The following is a 23,335-nucleotide window of genomic DNA, read 5'->3' as shown; positions in this document are numbered from 1 at the left end:
GCTCATGTGGCGACCTGCACATCCACCTCTGCTATTCCACACTGCTCCAGTAGTGACCTGCACATCCACCTCTGCTATTCCACACTGCTCCAGTAGTGACCTGCACATCCACCTCTGCTATTCCACACTGCTCATGTGGCGACCTGCACATCCACCTCTGCTATTCCACACTGCTCCAGTAGTGACCTGCACATCCACCTCTGCTATTCCACACTGCTCCAGTAGTGACCTGCACATCCAGCTCTGCTATTCCACACTGCTCCAGTAGTGACCTGCATATCCAGCTCTACTATTCCACACTGCTCCAGTGGCGACCTGCACATCCAGCTCTGCTGTTCCAATGCCGTCTGGTTCATCCCAATCCTCGCTCTGGTTCACGCCTCACCTAGTGAAGTGGATTAGTAAACCAACCTCACCAGGCGATCCCATAACATACATGATGATTACAATAAAAATGGCTGATCTCTTGAAAGAAAAAGAACAAAACAGCGCCACCCCTGTCCGTGGGCTGAGTCTGGTATTACCGCTCTGATGAAGTGAATGAGTCTGACTTGTAGTACTAGACACAACCATGGACAGACGTGGCGCTGTTTGTTTTTGTTTTTTACATAGAGCAGCCATGTTTTTTCTAACTCTGGTTTTACATTTACAACCAAAAGTGACTACACAATATTAGGAAAGCGGATAACACGAACCATGCGCTGGGCTTCGAGGAGCACGGTCAGGGCTGAGATGCGGGGGAGACCGGGCGTGGACGAGGGTCTCACACGGGAGGCCATGACTGATACTCCTCCGTAGGCCACAGATGCTGCCATAAGAACCTGCCGGCACTGAGGGCAGCTCCTATGTTTCCATAGCAACCAGGAGACAGGGACTGATCATGGCAACCTGGTGACGAATGTACACAACAGGGAGGACCCCGGGTATCACATGGCTGACCACCAGGGAGACAGCGGAGGGGATCAATTAACCAGCAGCCTTCATTATTCATTACCTCCGTCACGGGTGGCGAGGAAGGCGACCGCTGCCGACATCATGAGGCCCTCAGGATCCAGCCATGGAGCCCCCATAATTGTGACACGAGGGAATCGCATAAGTAACAATTACACGATATTACCCCATACAGGGCGGCTCCAGGCTCACCTCGGGGGTCTCACGTCGCCATATATATACAGGGGATGGCAGGTGAGCGTGCATGGAGCAATTAAAGGGGTTGTCTATTACTAAGACCACCCCTTCTCAGTCCCTATGTCTCCCCTTCGTAAAATAACAAGACCTATACTATTTACTCACCTCCAGTGCCGCCACGTTCGTAAAATAACAAGACCTATACTCACCTCCAGTGCCGCCACCGTTCCTGGGGGGTCTCTCCGCACGCCGCCATCTTTGTACTCCCGTGAAGCCCAACGTAGGAGAGGATGAATTTCATCATAAAACACAATATTATTCCAGCATAGAGCACAAGCGATCAGAGGTCCACGTTCTTCAGGGGAACTAAAAAATGAAAGTGAAAAATAATTAAAAAAAATAAAAATAAATAAAATAAAATAATAATCTACAAAAAAAAAACCCATAAAAGTTTGAATCTTTTTTTTTTTCCAGCAATAGAAAAATAATAAAAAAAATATCTCTGGTATCGTCATGTGCATAACAATCCGATCTATCAACAAAATAAAGAAATAATCATCATAAAACAGTAAAAATAAATGATTAAGAATCCAGAATTGCTATTGGTCACTTGCAGCGCTTCTCTTCCCCCCCCCCCCAAAAAAAGCGATCGAAATGATATAATGCACCTTAATATGGCACTATGAAAAACTACAGCTCGCTCCCACAGAAAAATAATAAAAAAATAAATAAATAAAATAAAATAATAATCTACAAAAAAAAAAAAAAACATAAAAGTTTGAATCTTTTTTTTTTTTTTTTTCCAGCAATAGAAAATAATAAAAAAAATATCTCTGGTATCGTCATGTGCATAACAGTCCGATCTATCAACAAAATAAAGAAATAATCATCATAAAACAGTAAAAATAAATGATTAAAAATCCAGAATTGCTATTGGTCGCTTGCAGCGATTCTCTTTCCCCCCCAAAAAAAAGCGATCGAAATGATGTAATGCACCTTAATATGGCACTATGAAAAACTACAGCTCGCCCCCACAGAAAAATTAAAAAAAACTGAAAAAATAATGTTCACAAAGTTTTGAGATTTTTCAGTCACTAAAATATATAAAGAAAAAAAAATGAAAAAAATAATGTTCACAAAGTTTTGAGATTTTCCAGTCACTAAAATATATAAAGAATAAAATGAAAAAAATAATGTTCACAAAGTTTTGAGATTTTTCAGTCACTAAAATATATAAAAAAAATGAAAAAAATAATGTTCACAAAGTTTTGAGATTCAGTCACTAAAATATATAAAGAAAAAAAAAGAAAAAAAAATAATGTTCACAAAGTTTTGAGATTTTTCAGTCACTAAAATATATAAAGAAAAAAAAATGAAAAAAAATAATGTTCACAAAGTTTTGAGATTCAGTCACTAAAATATATAAAGAAAAAAAAAGAAAAAAAAATAATGTTCACAAAGTTTTGAGGTTTTTCAGTCACTAAAATATATAAAGAAAAAAAAATGATAAATAAAAATAATGTTCACAAAGTTTTGAGATTTTTCAGTCACTAAAATATATAAAGAAAAAAAAATGAAAAAAATAATGTTCACAAAGTTTTGAGATTTTTCAGTCACTAAAATATATATATAGAAAAAAAAATGAAAAAAAATAATGTTCACAAAGTTTTGAGATTTTTCAGTCACTAAAATATATAAAGAGGACAGGGCATTTTTTGTTTAGGCAAGGGTCCTACATTTATCTCCTGCCTTCAGGCATATGTGGCAACACAATTTCATCACCTACTACACCTTCTGGCAATTTGCCCTTCACCAATATGGCCGCTCCGCCTCTTTTGCGTCGCGCCGTCACGTTCTCACTCTGGCCTTCTCCTTTACGTGCCAGGCCCTCCTCCGTTGTTATGACGACACGGTCGTAAAGTCGCCATTTTGCGTCGTGTTGTTGCCGCTGTGCGCTCGGTTCGTTACGACAGAAGGAGGAGAAGTCCCGGCGAGGGATGAGCTCGGAGCTGGAGCCGGAGGAGGGAGACGCGGAGGCTGTGCCCGGCGGTCTGGTCATTCCCTGCCTCCCCGCGGGGCCCCTCATCGACCACTTTAAGGAGGAAGGTGAGAGGGGGAAGGGCCGGGGCCCCATATTGTGCGGGTCCTCCCCTGCAGGGCCACAACAAGTGCACGTGTGAGGAGAGGAGAGGGCAGCCCTGGGCCCTGACCCCACAACAGCCATTAACCCCTTCAGCAACCGGACAGTTTTCCTTTCATATTTTCTTCTTCCAGGAGCCATAACTTTTTTTTTCCCTTTTTTTTTTGTTTTAAATTTTTTATTGGATACTGGTGAAATCATTTTATAATTTGCTTGTATGTGTTGAAATTTAAACACATTTAAATGGTTAAACAGAGATCTGATCGCTGCCGAAAGGAGGCAGGTGCGTCCTGTGACTACAATGGTCATTAATGGGTCAAATGGAGTATGTGCGGATATAGATGGAGATTATATATGCCGTGGGTAATATATATATATATTTAACCCATTAATGACCTGTGACATTCCTGTCTGCTCTCTGTAGTGCAGTATTTTTCTTTTTAGGGTATGTGCACACGTAGGTGGGATGTCTGCGGATTTTTCCCGCACCTGTTTTTTTGTAAATCCGCAGGTAAACCGCACTGCGGATTACCTGCGGAATTACCGCGGTTTTTGTGCGGATTCCTATTATGGAGCAGGTGTAAACCGCTGCGGAATCTGCGCAAAGAATTGACATGCTGCGGAATATAAAACGCGGCGTTTCCGCACGTGTTTTTTTTCCGCAGCATGTGCGCTGCGGATTTTGTTTTCCATAGGTTTACATGGTACTGTAAACTCGTGGAAAACTGCAGCGTGTGAACAAACCCTAAGATGATGGCACACTACAACTCCCAGCATTTCCTGGGCTTGCTGATCTCTCTGCAGTGGATATAAGGTCCATATTGTGGTTTGTTTCACATTTCCGTTTCCTTTTTTTCGTCTTCTCTTTTTTTGTGCGTTTGTTTATATATTTTTTTTATTTTTAATGTGAGAACTTGGATTGAAATTTAAAGGTTTTTTTTTTTTTTAACTTTTCTTTTTTATTCCCCTTGAGTGTTTTGACCCTGCGATCGTCGGATCACTTGTACCACATACTGTAATAATATACAGTGAAAATCGCCGTCTCCTATAAGGTTCAGCCTGTGGCAGCTGCGGCCGGTGTGAACAAAGACGGTCAGAAGAAGAAAAAGAAGTTTTGAATGCAGCTTTGAATGAATTTTAGGCGACTGTTAGAAGTCTTTATATTTATGATTTCTTCTTTTTTTTTCTTGCTGGTTGCAGATGAGGATGTGCATAGATGTGGTCGCTGTCAGGCTGAATTCACGAGCTTGGAAGAGTTTGTCCAGCACCAGATACAAAAGGCCTGTCAGCGGGACCTGGATGAAAGCTTCGAGTCCTCCATATCCGTCCTCAGCAGCCAAGAGGTAAAGGGGACGCGTCGCATCCAGGGAAGGCTCTTCACAACGTAACCCCCCTATCCGGGGGGGGGATAGATGGATAGACTGGCTTATCTTATCAAGAGCTCATTGAACATATAATAGTCTAATGTATATGGGAGTGCAGTAACCTGGTCTGTAAAGATTACCTCCACAGTCATCTCATTATCACAACAGACAGGAATACAATGACTGATAACACCTCTAAATATAGTAGATAACGCATTATCCACCATTCACAATAGGTGATGTCACAGCTCACCACCTCCTCCTCCTGTACAATGACTGATAACACCTCTAAATACAGTAGATAACACAGGATCCACCATTCACAATAGGTGATGTCACAGCTCACCTCCTCCTCCTGTACAATGACTGATACCACCTCTATATACAGTAGATAACACAGGATCCACCATTCACAATAGGTGATGTCACAGCTCACCTCCTCCTCCTGTACAATGACTGATAAGACCTCTATATACAGTAGATAACACAGGATCCACCATTCACAATAGGTGATGTCACAGTTCACCTCCTCCTCCTGAACAATGACTGATAACACCGCTATATACAGTATATAACACAGGATCCACCATTCACAATAGGTGATGTCACAGCTCACCTCCTCCTCCTGTACAATGACTGATAGCACCTCTATATTCAGTAGATAACACAGGATCCACTATCCACAATAGGTGATGTCACAGCTCACCTCCTCCTGTACAATGACTGATAGCACCTCTATATACAGTAGATAACACAGGATCCACCATTCACAATAGGTGATGTCACAGCTCACCTCCTCCTCCTGTACAATGGCTAACACCTCTGTATACAGTAGATAACACAGGATCCACCATCCACAATAGGTGATGTCACAGCTCACCTCAGTGTAATGTGCTGGGGTTCTGTCGGGGGAGGGAAGGGTTCGGCATGTTGGGTTTTTGCGGCCAATCCTTTTTTTTTTTCTCCCTGGAGACCGTTTTGCAGGTAGATCCTAGGAGTGTTGCTGTCACGGAGGGTTCCAGCGTTCTTGTATGGGGGGAGTCGGGAGAGAGATCTCGATAGTTGTTCAGCTGATAGTTCTCTAATGTGTACAGGGGTCTTACACAGCAAGGCCTCCGTGTGCAGATTAGGCTCAGTTCACATTATGTTGATGTCAGGAGCAGCTTTCTGCTTTTATTTTCAGCTCATCTTACCTACCGTCATGTAGGTTTGGAGCTTCTCGCTACATGCCAAGAGAGTAAATGTCTTGGGGGTGTGGGGGGACCACTCTAAATTCATCTGCTGGATTATCGAATCGCTAATATAAGAGATATTCTTGTATTCACTTGGGACCTATGAGGTAATAAATGTCACGAGTGTTTGTCACAGCAGGTGGTGCCGTGTATAGAAGAAGATGACGTGGACATCTCTCACGTGGTTGTGGAGACGAGCTCCTTACAGGAGATGAGCAGCTCTCCGGATAGCGGTACGGCTCCGCACCAGCACCTAATGTCCCACCAGGATCCAGCCGTCGGCCTCTTACATTTATTTCCTATCTCAGCGATATCCGAAGAGGTGAAGATTGTCTCCAGCGAGGACAGTATGGTGGGCATCCAAAGGGGCGACCTTCAGGGAATGGAGGTGGACTGGCAGGAAGGCCCCGAGGTGCCCATACAGACCGACGAGTCTCACCTGGTGAAGATGATTGTGGACGAGAGAGGCCGCTTTATTTGTCAGACGTGTGAGAAGACCTTTAAAAGCGTAGGTGTTTTTAGGCTGTCCGTACAGTGGTGCTTTCATCCCTGAGGACCCCCGTATGTTTGATGTCCTCCGCTTCCTTTGTAGTGCACCATCCTGAAGGCTCACATGCTGACACACAGCTCCAGTAAAGACTTTCAGTGCAAGCTGTGCGCGGATTCATTCAGGACCAAGGGCTCCCTCATCCGCCACATCAGGAGGCACACCGGTAAGGGGGGGGAAGGAAGAGGGCTGTCCCAGGGACCACCGCCCCGTCACTGGGCTGTGTGATCTGTGGTGTAGGCAGAACGATGATCGGCCACTGCTAATAGCTGGCATGTAACAAATTCCCCATACGCAAGAACAGGACGGAGTAATCTACATGTTGAAATTCGGCGTAGCTCATAGTTTCTCCTCCCTAACTCGGCCAAGGTCGGTCCTAGTGAAATCGACTCGTTCAGCTGATACAAGTCCATTGTGTTCGGCCACCTTTAACCCCTTCAGGACCTTGCCCTTTTCCGTTTTTGCGTTCTCGTTTTTCATTCCCCTCCTTCCCAGAGCCATAACTTTTTTTTTTTTTTTTTCCGTCAATATGGTCATGTGAGGGCTTGCTTTTTACGGGACAAGTTTCACTTTTGAACGACATCATTGGTTTTAGCATGTCGTGTATTAGAAAACGGGAAAGAAATTCCAAGTGCGGTGAAATTGCAAAAAAAAGTGCAATCCCACACTTGTTTTTTGTTTGGCTTTTGTGCTAGGTTCACTAAATGATTCTCCACGTCATCACGAGTTCATAGACACCAAACATGTCTAGGTTACGTTTTATCTAAGTGGTAAAAAAAAATCCTAACTTTGCTAAAAAAAAAAAAAAAAAAAAAAAAAAAAAATTGCGCAGTTTTCCAATACCCGTAGATCTCCATTTTTTGTGATCTGGGGTCGGGTGAGGGCTTATTTTTTGAGTGCCTAGCTGACGTTTTTAAATGACGCCATTTTGGTGCAGATACGTTGTTTTGATTGCCCGTTATTGCATTTTAATGCAATGTCGCTGAGACCAAAAAAAACGTAATTCTGGCGTTTCAAATTTTTTTCTCGCTACGCTGTTTAGCGATCAGGTTAATCCTTTTTTTTATTGATTGGGCAATTCTGAGCGTGGCGATACCAAATATGTGTAGGTTTGATTTTTTTTTTTTATTTTATTGTTTTATTTTGAATGGGGCGAAAGGGGGGTGATTTAAACTTTTATATATATATTTTTTTAAACTTTTTATTTTACTTTTGCCATGCTTCAACAGCCTTCATGGGAGGCTAGAAGCTGCCACAGCCTGATCGGCTCAGCTACATGGGAGCGATCATCAGATCGCTCCTATGTAGCTGAATTACAGGCTTGCTATGAGCGCCGACCACAGGGTGGCGCTCACAGCTGCCGGCGATCAGTAACCAGAGAGGTCTCAAGGACCTCTATGGTTACTATCCTGACGCATCGCTGACCTCCGATCATGTGATGGGGGTCGGCGATGCGCTCATTTCCGGCCCGATGGCCGGAAGCGCCAGTTAAATGCCGCTGTCAGCATTTGACAGCAGCCTTTAACTAGTTAATAGCGGCTGGTGAATCACAATTTCACCCGCTGCTATTGCGGGCACATGTCAGCTATTTTGAACAGCTGACATGTCCCGGCTTTGAGGTGGGCTCTGGCTCATCAAAGCAGGGGATCCGACCTCCGCAGTAATAGTACGGCGGAGGCTGTGAAGGGGTTACAAAAGGTTTGTCTCACCGGCTTGACGGTGGGGATAATCACAAAACACATTAGACCGTCAGATGAATCTGCCGACATGGGTGGGCTCGGCCGACAGGACAGATGGTGTCAGGGAAAAGACGGGTCCGGCATATCTGATTTTTGGGCAAACGTTCCTTTTTGGTGACTTTTCAGGAGCAGCCCTAATGTCCGGTGAGAGGGAACAACTAACATCGGGCCCAGACTCCTGGGTTGTGGTATCCCGAGAGCAGGATTCACGACCGTCGCAGCTCTTACCACTAAGTCACCGCTGCCGCATGTTTGCCAAATGGTCACTGTCCGGTAACGGCTTTAGAAAATCCGCGTCTGCTTATTGCTCTGAGATATAACGTGCCTGTGTGGGGGTTGTGTCAACAGCACATGTAAGGGCTGCAGACTGTATTTTTGCCGTTATCCATTTTGGCCAGCGTTGGGTGGTCTTGTCTAGGAAGCCCCTTATTTTCTTTCTATGGATACACAAAATGAGCAGTAAGAAACGTCGCTTTCCTTTTTGGTCTCTTGTTTTTTCCTTACTAGACGAACGACCATACGGCTGCTCAAAGTGCGGGAAGAGTTTCCGAGAGTCGGGGGCGTTATCGAGGCATATGAGGTCTCTGACGCCCTGCACAGAGAAGATCAGCCACGTCATGGGAAACAGCATCGTGCTGAAACGGGATGAAAACTCATCAGGTCTGTGCACAGCAAAGTGTCATTTCTTATGTACTAGAGGGGTCTGCAACCAGTGAGCGCTTTCCTTTTATCCTTATTTTCTTGGCTTGTATGATGATTAGGGTTGATGGTGCCAGATTTTGTAACCTGTTTGTCCGCTGCATTTTTTTTACTCTTCCAGCATGAATTTGAGTTTTCCGTCTTTCCCTGTTGTAGTTTTAGTATCTACAGACGTCACGTCGCACTTAGGAACCGATGAACTAGACGGCAGCCCGGTGATCCAACTAGTGACGGACGAGAAGGGCAACCTACTGCATGAGATTCATGTCCAGGTGCGAGCTGTGGCTTTCAAAACGGGGGTGAGTAGTGATTTTTACTGTAAGGTGTCAAATCAAGTCTACCGACCTCGAGACGCCGCCGTAGCTCCAGTCGCAGCTTGTCAGTAGTCTGTTTGTTTTGACATGCAGGGATGGAGATGGAGACAGACAGTGATCAGATATTGTCATTTTGTGCAGGGGGCTACGTGACCTCACTAGTAAAAAGCTGTAGGGTATTAAGGTGTGATGATATCCGTTATCTGGTTCTTTTTTTCCTATAGATAGATGGCATAATGAACAAGGACGCAGAGGATCTCCAGTGTCCGGAGTGCGGGGAAATTTGCAAGAGTGTCAACTCCTTAAAGGTCCATCTGAAAGGACATGAAGGTAAAGCATCATCTGCTGCGCCTACCCTGGGTACTGAGAGCGTGGGGGGGCCAGGATAGATGGGCGAAAACACAGAATTCTGTATGATAAAATCACAGAAAAGCCCCCTGACGTTCTGAAAAAAACAAAAACACTTTCTCTGCCACATCGTATCGTGACTGTATTTTCTCGTCCATCACGGCCACAATTCCTGTCTTGATTGCAGGTATTGTGTCCAAGCTCGAATAACATTTTGTCAGTCTGCGTTTTCCTGCAAGAGATGGACACCGTGGTGAAACCGGTTAATGAACCTCTGCTCGTCTCCGCAGGGTGCAAGCTGTTTCGCTGCGATGAGTGCGGCCGTGAATTTTTGAAGGCTCACATGCTGAAAAAGCATCAGGAATCCCACGGCAATATCCGGAAATACAGATGCGGAGAATGTGGGAAGATGTACAAAACGATAGCGCATGTCAAGGGCCACATGAGGGTGCACTCTGATGACCGGCCGTACTCTTGTCCGAAGTGTGGGAAAAAATACAAAACAAAGGTGAGAGGGGGGCAAGGGCGGCGGTATCTGTGTACGTTTTACATATTCTGTCCCCATGGCAAAGTTTTCTTTTCTTTTTTTGTTTCCACAGACATCCCCTTTAATCCATTTTTTTCTATTATATGAGCTCCAATTTTGTCTGTTTCTTGTCACAGAACGCTCAGCAAGTTCATTTACGCACCCACATGGAAGACAAGCCGTACGTGTGCCAGTACTGCCCCCATAGCTTTAGGGAGAAGGGCTCCTTGGTGCGGCACATCAGGCACCACACGGGCGAGAAACCATTCAAGTGTCCCAGATGCGGCCGAGGATTTGCAGAGCACGGAACGTTGAACCGCCACATGAAGACCAAAGGCAAGTGTCCGCAGTTACGTCATGTCGTGTCCTCTACCTTGATGCGGGCTCTGGCGCTGAGCCCGCATTTCTCCCCGCACATAAAAGCTGATTTAATCGGCTGAAAACATTATGGGTCTCAGAAAATGGGGACAAAAGCAAAAAGGTTTTTCAGATACTTTTTTCTTCACCACCTAAATAAAGTATACATTGGTATCTGCGCACTCATACTGACCTGATGAATCCTATTACTAGGTCAGTTTTAGCATTTAGGGAACATTTAAATAAAAAAAAAAAACTGCGAAATTGCATTTTCACTGCAATTGAATTTTTTCTCTTGTTTTCCAGTACACTATATGGTAAAATCAATGGCGTCTTTAAAAGTACAACTCGGCCCGCAATAAACAATATGTCTGTAGGGATGGAGAAATTAAGTTATTACTATTGCAATAAGGGGAGGGAAAAACACAAAAAATGGCGCCTCATTTCCTTATAGGGGGGATTACATACCTACCAGGACTCGCTCGCATTCGGCACGATGTCATTGACACTGTGCTCCTTCTGATGTGGAAGTGAGTGGTTTCGCACGTACCCCAAAGATCCACTGTATTGCAACAATATCTTGGTTTTTTTTTTAGGGGGCTCACTGTTCACTTTTTTCTGTCCTCTCCAGGGGGCTGCATGATTTTTCAGCTGGACACAGATCAGACTGAACAGACGGCGACTGAAAACAGCAGTAGTTCGGAAGCCATGAGCAGCACAACGGCCTCCGAGGAGCCGCACACGATGCTGGTGGAGTTTTCTTCAGTGGTCGCCGATACTCAGGAATATATTATTGAGGTATTTAATAGTAAACTGAAAAAAATACTACATTCTGTGTCCAGGGTCTCCAGAAGCGGCGTCCTGGTGGGGACACTTGGTGGCGGCCAGCATTTTAGTTTTGTCCTTTTTTCTTTTCTCCTCATCCACAGACTTCTGAAGAAATAGAAACTACTGAGGCGGCTGAGCTGCTGCAGAGCACAGGAACGCAGGAGGTGAGTGGCGGTAATATTATAGATGGCAGCATTTCAGTCACTTGTTGCTAATGGACACCAGACATGTTAGATAAGTCGTCTTAACGCGCCAATGTTGGAGGGATAGATCGATTAAAGTGTATGCCGTGTTGGATAATAAGGTCAATGGCTCTGCTCACTAATTACCAAGACCCTTCATCCTTAAAACTGGTGGGGGTCCCAGAGGTCAGACCCTACGTGATTTACTCCTCGCCAGATTTGTTTTATTTCTAGGCCGAGTAGGGAATAAGATATTATATGGGCTGTCTTTTATTTCCTCTGTCTGCTCACCGAGCCTTCTTGCCTTGCTAGGTGGACGGCCGTATTCTGAATGTAGTCCAGCATCTGGTGCGCAGCGCCAACTCGGGACAACGGATCATTGTCCAAAATGTGACACTGGACGATGACGACACTACTGAGCCCTGCATCGAGGAAGTCCCCACTACAGACACCATAACCATCGCTACCCCTGAGTCCCTGACTGAGCAAGTCGCCCTGACTCTGGCCTCGGCCATAGGAGACGGGGCAGTAATCGCCAATGAACTTTCTCCCGTGGAGGAAGTAATAGCTGCAGAGGATGTGGAACAGGTTGAGGAGTTTGTCATCGCGGCACAGACAGGGGAGGTGGAGGTCCAGACTGTTATCGTGTAGCCGTCTACTCCAGTTGGGACGAAACAAGAAGCCAAATTTTGTACACTGGTCTGCTGTGAATTTCACCCTTCACTGCATGGTGCGGTGTATCGGCAAAGACCTTCATGCTGCAGACTGATGAAGGCCCGAGACTATGGCACCATGTGATGGGAGATTTTTATTTTTTTCAGCTGCTGGTGCATTAAAGTGACACTGACCCGATTTTTCTGAGGTGTGAGGACGTGGTAAGCTCAGAATAACACTGGTGCCTTTTGAGCTTTGCATTCTCAGTTATGATCCTGTGTCGGTCATCTTCTAATGTCTGTATTGGGGTGAATAGCTGTAGCCCCAACCCCCAAATCCTTCTCACATTGAGAAACCTGCAGCTCTTCGATCACAAGTGGGAACTTCATGGCTGCATCATACAGGGGAGGGTTGTACGTGCGACTCCGTCAGAGGAATGTTCTTAGTAAGTCCCTCATCGCTCCAGGGAGTAGGGTCACACTCATAACAAGACATGGGTGTCATCCCCGAATCTCCAGCATCCATAGAGACATGAATACGAGTGCATATGTTACAGGTGTAAGTGACATGTCTGCCTTCTCGGTGACAGGACGAGCCTTGTAAGAAATGGACGTTAGTTCTTTACGTCCAACTGTTGCCTAAAACTTGGTAAAATGTCCACAGGTTGATTTAGTAATTCACTCCGAGGCTGCGGCAAAAGACAGTCCTCCAGATTAGCTAAACATTCCTCGCAAAGGATTCTTAAAGGGATTGTTAAAAATCAGACAGACCCTTTAACCAATGAATCAGCCATCAGCTCTGCAGGACTTTATTGTATATGAGAACACAGCTGTAGTTTCTTGTAATCTTTATGCCAACACCTTTTTGGTTTTATGCGCGTAACCGACCACTACTCCATTCACTATCAATGGGACTTGCCAGAAAAATCCAAGAACAGACCCCATAGGGAATGAATGGAGCGGTGGTCGGGCATGTCACTGCAACTACATCTGCTGATCAGTGAGGGTCCCAGCTGCTGGACCCACACCACTCTATAAGTTATCAACCCCTTTTAGAAAATTTAAAGGGAACCGATGTGGTTCTGATAGCATACAGCCCAGTCCACGTAGGCTCACAGGTCTAGCTCGGAGTGTGGTTTGTCTAAAACAATGCAGCATTCAAAGTAAAAGTTATACGGTCGCAATAAGAAAGTCGAACTGTGCTTCATGGCACTCGGACGGCACCTATCCGGTAACAGGTTCCCGACCTGCTCTCCTGCCGCGTCTCATCCTCTTCCTAGGAAAAATCTGGACAAAATCCTTAGTTATCCTAGAATTTAAGAATTAATAACGCGGCGGCCCCAATGTTGTTTCCGTTAAGAAAAAAGTTTTTGTTGGAAAACCTAAACTGGGATCGCTTTACATAGGACCTGATGATTGTAGGCAGCGGTCGGTGCGGGCCGTGACTGTCTGGTCGGGTAGTGAAGGAATGTTACAGGACTTTGATACTGATGACCGATTCTTAGGACGCAGTCAGACGGCTGTATAAATCGGACCACAATGCACGGACGGGCCGACCAAGTGTGGCAGCTGCATAGAAATATATGGCGCTGTCGTGCTCAGGTCTGGAGAGCCGCCGGACAGACGTCACCGTGCTCTAATTTATATGGCCGTCTGACTGCACCCTAAATATGAGATCCGGGGCGGAGCTGTACGATCGGCGCAGCTCTTTATAGATCTCCACTGGACTGATCCACCCGGTCTTGGTCCGCGACAGCGATGTTTCCACCACGTTTATTATTATTGGGGGGGGTCCCTTACATACCTATGCAAACGCCTCATTACATGTTTTTATACCTCCCTCCCCTCCACAAGAACTTTGGGACCCAGCCCATTATGGCCGACTTCCACCTCGTGGAGGAAATGTGAAGAGCACACGTCACTACGCTCGGTATTAGTAGTGGTATTAATAAACATTGTATTTATAAGACGTCTGTGCCCGACTTCTACTTATTTTACCCTTTTTTAAGGTTTCATTCAGGCATCCATATTATGGCGGCTCGGGTCACATTAGACATGAATGCAGCCTGATTAGCCTCGAGCCGTATTCACAAGTCCGTGCTTCATGGTCCATTCCAGGCTGTTGAGTTTGGGCCCGACTCGCTTATGCCCTGCTGATATGTGGGAAAACGCACAGCGCTGGCACGTATGTACGGTCTACAAATACCATCCCACCCCATGTAGAAAAGATACGCCATAATCATGGCGTTGGATCGAGACGTTACTACCGTCCTGTATTTCTCCATATGCATTTATCACTTAAAGGGATTTTCCCATCATTAAATACATTTAGTGTATAATTCTTAAAAAAAAAACAGCTGCCAATTTACACCATGGGAAAAAAGTTATTATGGCGCCGTTTAGCGTATAAAAAGATGTCCACCCAATGAGCAGCGTGCCGGTGGTCGCACATGCTCAGTTACTCTCCACGGGCAGCCAATAGAAAGCTTGCTACCTCCAGTTTGAGTCTCCGATGCAGACGATATCGCTCATCTCTCCTTCTTATACTGGGTGTAAGGTTGGAATATTTCTTTCAGGTTGCCCAGAATTCCCCTTGAGTAGCCTTTACAAGATGCAGCGATACTCCATGCCTTGTACCACTCATTGGTGGTCCGGTTAGTGATGGACAGGTACCAGACGAAGCACGTGTAGCCCCCCAAGAAGAGGACCAGGAGGAGCAGGAATCCCAGAGTGAAGACGATCCTCGGAAACGTCAGGAACAGGTGCTGGGGAAAAAAAGTAAGATGTGAGTGTCGAGAAGAGTCCGATCCAGCAGGGGGTCTGTGCAGAGTGGAGATTTTGCGATTTAACCAGTTAAATCCCGATGTCAATTGTTGACAGCAGCATTTAATGCAGACAGGAAGCATGCCACTGATCCCGCCTGTTACGTGACCGCAGGGTTGTCCTGACAGCCAGCGATCTGTTAAAGACCCCCATGTATGTCATCGATCCTCCTGTGAATGACGGCTTGTGGCCGGCGTTCATAGATCATGATTTTTTTGTTACACATAGAAGCCCTGCCATGTGTAGCACAGGTGATTGGAGGGTTGCAGCGTCAAGTCCCCTAAGGGGACTATTAAATATAGTGAAAAGTAAAAAAAAAATTCAAGTAGAATCACCCCCCCCCCCCCCCCGCCGCCTCCCTTTTGCCCAGTTTAAAAAAAAAAATATACACATCTGGTATCGCTCACCCAGCCCCGGGTCCCGAAAAATGAGACAGTTACAGGTCTCTGAAAATGGCGACAAAAGCAAATATTTTTGGGGGACAAATTTCTGAATTTTTTTTTACCACTTAAAAAGAAAAAACCTATACATGTTTGGTATCTGTGTACTCGTACTGACCCGGGGAATCATAGTACTGGGTCAGTTTTACCATTTAGTGAACATGGTAAAAAAATAAAAATAATTGTGGAATTGCATTTTTTTTTTTTTTTGCAATTTCACGGCACTTGAATTTTTTTTTCTCCTGGTTCCAGTACACTATGTGGGAGAATAAATGGGGTAATTCCCTGGTACGCTGATGTGGCTACAGGAGGAGGTGTAGTTTTGAATGACACGATTCAATTTCCCGGATAACGTGCCGAAAAATGGCAAAAAAAAAAAAAAAAAAAAGCACCAATTCCGTTATTACTTTTGAGGTTTTGTTCTTATGTTTGTTATGCTGTAAAAACGGTCAGTGCAATTATAGGGAAAACAAACGTTGAATTTTTTTGGCATTTGTATAGTTAAAAAAAAAATTGCCAAGTGTTTTTTTTTTTTTAATATTGATGGACCTGTCTGATGGCCTGATATCTTTCATGGTACATAGACAAGTTTTAATTGCATTTTTATATATATTTAGATTTTTTTTATTTTTCAGACCCCTTTTTTGAGAACTTGAATCTGCGATCGCCTGTCTGGATGGATTATATTAGGATAGCGTGTTCTTATTAAGTCCGGTCCTCGGCTACCAGGACGACCCATCGTTACCCCGTGATCGTGTCCTTTAAATGTCGCTGTCCGGGATTGAAAGTGGCATTTAAACGGTTAAACTGCAGCGGTTGGTTATTTACCATTTTTACTAGAACATTCCTATTTTGGGGTGGGCTACCACCCTTCGCCCCCCATCTTCAGCAGGTCCTGTACCCACCTGTATAACATAGGCCAAGCTGGCGATCTCTTCGTGCCCCCGACTGTCCACATAGGCTGCAGTCATCATGTGTGAGAGCAGCACCACCTGCAGGAGGAACGCTGTAAATACAGCCGCCAAGCAGGCGACCGTGAGGCTCAGGCTCAGCAGGTACAGTAAGAAGTGTCTGATATTCAGGGCTCCGATGCAGTTATTCACCCAAACACAGTGATGGTCGAACCGATGGATGCAGCTCCCGCAGACGCCTGCCGAGGAAAAAAAAAAAAGAATGCAGATTTATTAGAAAAGTGCCCAGATTATAGCAGAACTCTGCATACGAAACACACAAGAGACTAGTGCTTGCTGCAGTTTTATTTTTATTTCCTGCGGACATTCGGTTCATCTTAACAGTTCCATTGAATAATAGATTGGGTGCTACTTTTTTTTTTTTTTGCACCCCCAAATGACGAGACTCTGCCCAAAAATACGCCTGTATGAATGAAGTCAAAGGAATTTTTTTTACAGAGTAATTTTGGGGTTAAAAACATTTTTACAGTTTAGCTTCGTTAAACATTCTGCACTGCTATTATGAATTAACTGAGGATCCATCAGCGAGCTCAATGACCGCTTGATGGGGAGTTTGTAACTCATCTGTCTTTTTCTGATTGATTTATGACCACATCAAAGTTGAATTTGCAGTGAAACAAAGAACTTGTAGAAGCCAAAAGTTGCAAACTTTTTTTTAATGAAACCCAATTGCAAAAAAATTTGCGTGATCTCCAAAAGAAAAAAAAAAATGGCTGCTTTCAAAAATCTCTCTATAGGTCGAGTGTGGTATTGCAGCGACGAAGCCAGACCCGACCCCAGGACATTGTGGCAGGGCTTCTGGGAAGGAGCTGCCATTTTTGTTTTCTAATTCTGAGGAGCCCCTTTAAAAAAAAAAACCCTCACTCACCGCAATGTTTTGACCGCGCCGGTTTCATCAGGTGACATGTTGGACACTCATTGCTGTGATGAAACATGATCTCGTCGTATTCGTACACCCGGATATAAAAGGCTTCGTTCTGCTTGGTGACTCTTCCTAGAAACAAAAAGACCACGATCATAAAGGAGTGTTCCCCCGTCAGGCCTTCATGGCATTTCTGTAGGACGGAGTCTGCTCATGGCGAGTGTTTCCAGTTACTTGCTGTAAGCAGAGATATTGACGAGACAGAGGATGCGAGACCCGCAGTGTGGGAGAAAGCTTCCTACGTGTGTTTTTATGGCTGTTCTGATACTCCAGAACATTTCATAGTCTGTCAGGTCCCACTGGAGAACATTCGGCTGCCACGTCTGCCCTGTCCCATTACCTGGGTCTGATGTGCAGCATTTGTAGTAGAAATAAAGATTCCCGGTGATCAGGACGTACGGCAGGAATACCAAGATCCAGTTGATCTCCATCTCCAGACTATAGTCCACGACCTCCCACGTGTACTCTGCAAACACCAGAACGTCCAGGACCAGGTGCAGGAGCACAAAAGCACCGCTCCTAAATCCCAGAGGGGAGCAATAAAAATGACAAAATGCAGGAAAAGGCAATGGCCACTTATCCTCTCTGTACCCTCCATCATTGTGCTGCTATAAACTACTGGTCTGCAACTTATCAATGTTGTGAAACTGCAACTCCCAGCATGTCCAGGGCGACCTAATGCACAAGAAAGCTGCTATTTTCTTTTATTCCTTTATAAACCCATTAACATTGCTTGTATGGAAGAATATTTCAGTGCTGTCACCTTGTGCATGAGTCCTTAAAGGGGTTGTCCAGGCTTGGGGTTCAAGTCTGCACATATAGTGTGTGTGTGTGTGCGTTGTCAGGATTCTCAGGTGCCGGCGGTCACACAATCTCCATACTTGCAGCCACATTCCAACTAGACGTTTCCCGCCTCGCTCATTACACTTGCATTGAGCAAGGCTGCGCACGTCTAGTCGGTATGTGACCACACGTACATAAATCGCATACTTGTAATCATGTGCTTGAGAATCCTGACAGCATGCACTTTGGGGATTCACAAGTCTGCAGTCACATAACGCAAACCTCAAACCTGAACAACCCCTTTAAAGGGTTATTCCCATCTTCAAAAATGGATATAGTCAGACAGTGAATGTAAATACGAGCACTGTCGCAAGTTACTGCTTTGTGAAACTTGCAGCCGTTCCTGAGATATAAACCCTTTTGTTTGCAGCTCGTTGCCTAGGAGACCGACCACTGCTGTTGCTGTCTAGCTTGTAAACACTGCACTGAAGTTGGCCAGGATTAGGAGGTAACAGCACGCTCCAGTGATCCTGGGCAGCTTCAACATAGCACTGACGACCCCAAAGAAGAGACTTTATAGGCACTGTGCATGTTCTGGCAGCGGTGGTCGGTCATCCAACACAACAAGCTAAAACTACAATTTCAAAATTTCAATAAGAAGCAAATTGCAAAAAGGCCTATTTTTACAAAAACTATCCGACAATATTCATCAATGAAGATGGCGGGACAACCCTGTAAAGGGCATTCTGCAATACAGGATGATCCCTTTAACTATTAATAATATTGTAATATCTGGGTCTAAATGTGGTAATGTGTTCCTCACCTGGTGTGGAAACATCTCTGAAGCCAGACGGGCGCCACTCGGGAAATGACCTGGAACATAAAACACACTGGCTCAATGTAGAGGGAAAATCACCTGGAAAATACAAAGGGTTAAACTGCTCCCGTTTCATAAAACGTAACGAAGCGCCGTAGTGATAAGTCAGAAGTTTGATCACGGGGTCCCAGTAATCACAAAAACAAAGAAGAGCTCGACGGCTGTGCTCCTTCAAGTGGGGTCAGACTTCCGAGCGTGGTGGTCTCAGTGATTGGTCGCAGCGGTCACATCTCTGCATGACAAGAACAGGATGAACACAGCCTTCTCTGGCTGTACAAATGTGACCGCTGCAGCCAATCACTGACCATGGTTGATATTCCGGTAGGGAGCAGCAGAGCTGCAGTGACGGCGGATTTATAAGATGTGTAATCAGTCTTATATTATGGCACGACCCTGATATTGGAAACCCCTTTAATGTGCTTTTTACACATTTGGCAAAAAATGCATAAATACAAAAATTCCATGTACCAGAACTCCGTCCTGGAAGAAGGGGGTCACTTACCTGCTCTGCTCTATGGAGGGCGCCGTCCAGGCCGCTGGTGGATCGTCCGGACAAGAAACAGAAAGTAGAAACTCCCAGAACGAGGAAAATTACGTAGAAGATGAAAAGCCACAGAAAGTCCATGCTGGGGCTGGAATAAGCCACAATGCAGGTTAGTGAAGACCCTACATCAGAACTCCGGACCACCCTGTCTCATCACTGCCCTACTGAGACACGATCAGGATGTGGAAGCCAAAACCAGGTGCGGGTGATAAATACAGAAAGGTGATGTGCTTTCATTATACTCAGGCTCGGACTGGCCCACCAGAGTACCGGAGGATTCTCCGGTGGGCCCAGGCACTGACTGGCCAGCAGCTGCCTAGGGCCCCCACTGCTCCAGGGGCCCCTTGCCAGTGGCTATAGGGCCCCTGAGTCAAGGGGGCCCGCCCTGTGCCAGTAGCAGCAGCTGGAGACAGGATCCTGTCCCCGCTGCTAAAGCAAAATGAATAGTCATGCTTCCCCACGCCCCTATGGGCGTGGAGAGGCGTGAATACCATTTCTCTTTAATAGCGGGCAGCGTTAGCCGCAGGCTGCAGCTAACACTGCCCGCATGTAAAGCCGCACCATACACATACACACATGCAGGCACACAGACTCACAGAGCAGCTCACCTCCCGGCGTCCTGCTTCCTGTCTGAGACAGCCCAGCTGGATGACGTCATCATCCAGCGTGCTGCTGTCTCAGTCAGCTTTAAGGAATCCAGCGAGGAAGAGGCTGCTGGGATGAGCTGCTGCTCAGGGGAGGTGAGCTGTGCTGTGTGCCTGCGTGTGTGTGTGGTGAAGGACAATGATATTGGTGGTGGGAGGCAGTGATGGAGGTGATGAAATGTGCAATGATGTGGTGGGGGGAGGCAATGATGGAAGTGATGGGCAATGATGCTGGTGGTGGGGAGGCAATGATGGAGGTGATGGGCAATGGTGGTGGTGGGAGGCAGTGATGGAGGTGATGAAATGGGCAATGATGGTTGTGGGGGAGGCAATGATGGAGGTGATGGGCAATCATGGTGGTGGGTGAGGCAATGATGGAGGTGATGATGGAGATGATGAAATGGACAATGATGGTGGGGGGGAAGAGGCAATGATGCAGGTGGTGGAATGGACAGTGGTGGGGGAGAATGCAATGATGGAGGTGGTGATGAGGACAATGATAGGGGTGGAAAGGGGCTGCATTATACTTCTTTATGAGGGGACTACATTATATTCTGTGGGGGGACTGCATTATTCTCAGGAGACTACATTATATTATGGGGGGCTACATCATACTCTGTGAGGGGGCTACAGTATACTCTATGGGGGGCTGCATTATATTCTGTGGTGGGGCTGCATTCTCTCAGTTGACTACATTATATTCTGTGGTGGCTGCATTAAACTATATAAGGGGGGCTGCATTATATTTTATGGCGGGGACTGCGCTATACCTGAGGGGGTTGCATTATATTTTGTGGGGTGCTGCATTATATTCTATGAGAGGGGACTGCGTTATATTTCATGAGGGGGCTACATTATATTCTGTGAGGGGGCTACCCCAACCCTTGCTACATAATTAAGACGTGAACTACCTTATATTATACCCTGATATTAGTGCTTTTTACCGCACAATTGGTGGTCTTGTATCTATTTCTATGTAGCTACATAGTGGGCCCCAATAATGATTTTCTCTGGTGGGCCCAAGGTGCTCCAGTCCGACGCCGATTATACTTTTCCTCTGATTGTTCCACTCCTGATTTTGGCTTATAAATACTGATGTAAAAAAACTGACCAAATACTGATCGTGTGAACGAAGCCTTAGAGCAAATGGACATAACTCTCTCCGCGACCAGCAATGGTTAACGGGACTGTTCAGGATTCAAAATTATAAGAAAAAAAAAAAAAGGACATTTGGTATCGCTAACTCCATAAAAGTTCAGATCAATAAAAATATGACATTATTTAAAGGGGTTGTCCGGTCTCATGAAAAATGTGTGCAGTGAGTCTGTGTGCCAGCACATGTGATGGAAACTATATGATTTGCATACATGCAGTCACATGCTGACTAGACGTGAGCGGCCTTGTTCCATTCCCTCGCATTGAGCAAAGGCCGGACAAGTCTAGTGGGAATGTGGCCAGATAAATGCAGATTGTAACGTGACCGAACGCTGTCACCAGCAATAAAGGGGAGTCGTCTGAAGTCACAGAAAAGCGCCTGCAGAAATGTAGCAGAAGACCAGACGACCCCTTTAAAAAAAAAATAAAAAATCACGACGACAGAATGTTTGTTTTTCGGCCACAAAAATGCAATAAAATGTGATAAAAAGGTTATATAGGTCTCCTCATAGGATCAATAAAAAAAATACAACTTATATCACCCCCCAAAAAAATTAAGTCCCCATATAGATACATTGGTGGAAAAAAATAAATAAATAAAGCTACCGGTCTTTAAAAAAGGCAGAAAAACAAAAAAGATCTGCAGCCTTGAAGGGGTTAACCAAAGAGGAAAAATGTCTCCCCAGGGTGAAGTCCTGGCAAACAGCCCCTCATATCTCAGCTTCCTGCAATGACTTTTCTATTATGGCGATTATGAACGTGTATCAGTTTCCATGGAAACGGTGACAGAAAAAGAAGAGACCCTCTTAGAAGAGTTGACAGATTGCATCCCATAATAACACCCCGGTATACAAACACTTACCAGGGTCACTGCTGTCAGCCCACCACAGTCACACACATCCCCTCCTGCAGGACCCACAAGCGTGAGCTCTGGCGGCAGCCATCTTGGTAAACCCGGAAGAAGAGCAATGGAGACGACTTCAGGTCCTACAGTAGAGCGCGGATGTGTCCAGGCTTCTAAGTCAAACGCCGAATCATCGACACGAGGCGCAGAGAATGGCTGCAGGCTGCTAAATCGAGAGTCGATGATCGAGCGCAGAGCGACAGGAATAATGATGCAAGTAGATAAAATCCTCAGGTTTTCAGCTGTAAAATTTGATTTATGTTATCAAAAGTCTGGTTATCGAGTGCTAGGACCTGTTTTGTTAAAAATCCCTTTATTTTTCATATATGGAAACCGTCAGCAAGTAGATTGGGGTGCATGAAGGTCGTGAGGTGGCAAAATTCAATGCTGCCCTCGCTCCGGGCTGTAGTGTATTACACTATTAAATTCCCTCCTAATGAATAGTAACAGTTGGTGCTGAGGCGACTCCGCGGACACCTGAGTCACTTATCTGCGAGTGACATCTTCATCCTCTCACATTACAAGAACAGCCATGACACAAGACGCGGCAGGACAATACGTAGGCCTACTGTCACTAAGAGAGGCCGTGTACGACTGACCGCCCAACACGTCCTATGTACAGGAATATAACTACTATAATACTGCCCCTATGTACAAGAATATAACTACTATAATACTGCTCCTATGTACAAGAATATAACTACTATAATACTGCTCCTATGTACAAGAATATAACTACTATAATACTGCCCCCTATGTACAAGAATATAACTACTATAATACTGCTCCTATGTACAAGAATATAACTACTATAATACTGCCCCTATGTACAAGAATATAACTACTATAATACTGCCCCTATGTACAAGAATATAACTACTATAATACTGCCTGTATGTACAAGAATATAACTACTATAATACTGCCTCTATGTACAAGAATATAACTACTATAATACTGCTCCTATGTACAAGAATATAACTACTATAATACTGCTCCTATGTACAAGAATATAACTACTATAATACTGCCCCTATGTACAAGAATATAACTACTATAATACTGTCCCTATGTACAGGAATATAACTACTATAATACTGCTCCTATGTACAAGAATATAACTACTATAATACTGCCCCTATGTACAAGAATATAACTACTATAATACTGTCCCTATGTACAGGAATATAACTACTATAATACTGCTCCTATGTA

The 23,335-nt window shown here is 45.0% G+C and overlaps 3 protein-coding genes across 9 annotated transcripts in view; 1 reads left to right on the top strand and 2 right to left on the bottom strand.

Annotated features, from left to right (window-relative positions):
• LOC138645334 (testis-expressed protein 47-like) overlaps positions 1-847 on the bottom strand; it is a 37,981-nt gene extending 37,134 nt beyond the window's left edge. Inside the window, exon 1 of one of the 2 annotated variants that reach the window (XM_069734565.1) lies at positions 696-847. In XM_069734565.1, coding sequence (XP_069590666.1) covers positions 696-815 — 120 coding nt within the window. In that variant the 5' untranslated portion in view covers positions 816-847. The remainder of the gene's footprint in view (positions 1-695) is intronic. The other variant, XM_069734566.1, reaches the window with a different exon arrangement.
• Positions 848-3,016: 2,169 nt separating this feature from the next.
• E4F1 (E4F transcription factor 1) lies at positions 3,017-14,026 on the top strand. 6 transcript variants are annotated; one of them, XM_069734560.1, is made up of 13 exons: positions 3,017-3,234; positions 4,469-4,611; positions 6,001-6,097; positions 6,173-6,372; positions 6,457-6,577; positions 8,658-8,810; positions 9,006-9,148; positions 9,388-9,493; positions 9,802-10,019; positions 10,175-10,373; positions 11,026-11,192; positions 11,324-11,386; positions 11,717-14,026. In XM_069734560.1, exons 1-13 carry the CDS (start codon positions 3,126-3,128, stop codon positions 12,053-12,055), a joined length of 2,058 nt encoding a protein of 685 aa, XP_069590661.1. In that variant the 5' UTR covers positions 3,017-3,125; the 3' UTR covers positions 12,056-14,026. The 6 variants fall into 6 exon arrangements, with proteins under 6 accessions (XP_069590661.1, XP_069590660.1, XP_069590662.1 ...); XM_069734561.1 differs by having other exon boundaries at positions 3,038-3,234; positions 6,004-6,097; XM_069734562.1 differs by having other exon boundaries at positions 3,038-3,234; positions 9,006-9,121.
• A 287-nt stretch (positions 14,027-14,313) lies between these two features.
• ZDHHC4 (zinc finger DHHC-type palmitoyltransferase 4) lies at positions 14,314-22,186 on the bottom strand. The gene is made up of 7 exons (XM_069734564.1): positions 22,079-22,186; positions 19,376-19,505; positions 18,820-18,869; positions 17,554-17,732; positions 17,160-17,285; positions 16,226-16,470; positions 14,314-14,822 (listed from the first exon to the last, which is right to left on the bottom strand). Exons 2-7 carry the CDS (start codon positions 19,496-19,498, stop codon positions 14,586-14,588), a joined length of 960 nt encoding a protein of 319 aa, XP_069590665.1. The 5' UTR covers positions 19,499-19,505; positions 22,079-22,186; the 3' UTR covers positions 14,314-14,585.
• Positions 22,187-23,335: the final 1,149 nt, after the last annotated feature.

This window comes from Ranitomeya imitator, chromosome 7 (genome assembly GCF_032444005.1).
Source record: "Ranitomeya imitator isolate aRanImi1 chromosome 7, aRanImi1.pri, whole genome shotgun sequence".
Classification (NCBI taxonomy): domain Eukaryota; kingdom Metazoa; phylum Chordata; class Amphibia; order Anura; family Dendrobatidae; genus Ranitomeya; species Ranitomeya imitator.
The sequence above is the reverse complement of the archived record's forward strand: the minus strand, read 5'-3'. Positions and strand labels throughout refer to the sequence as shown.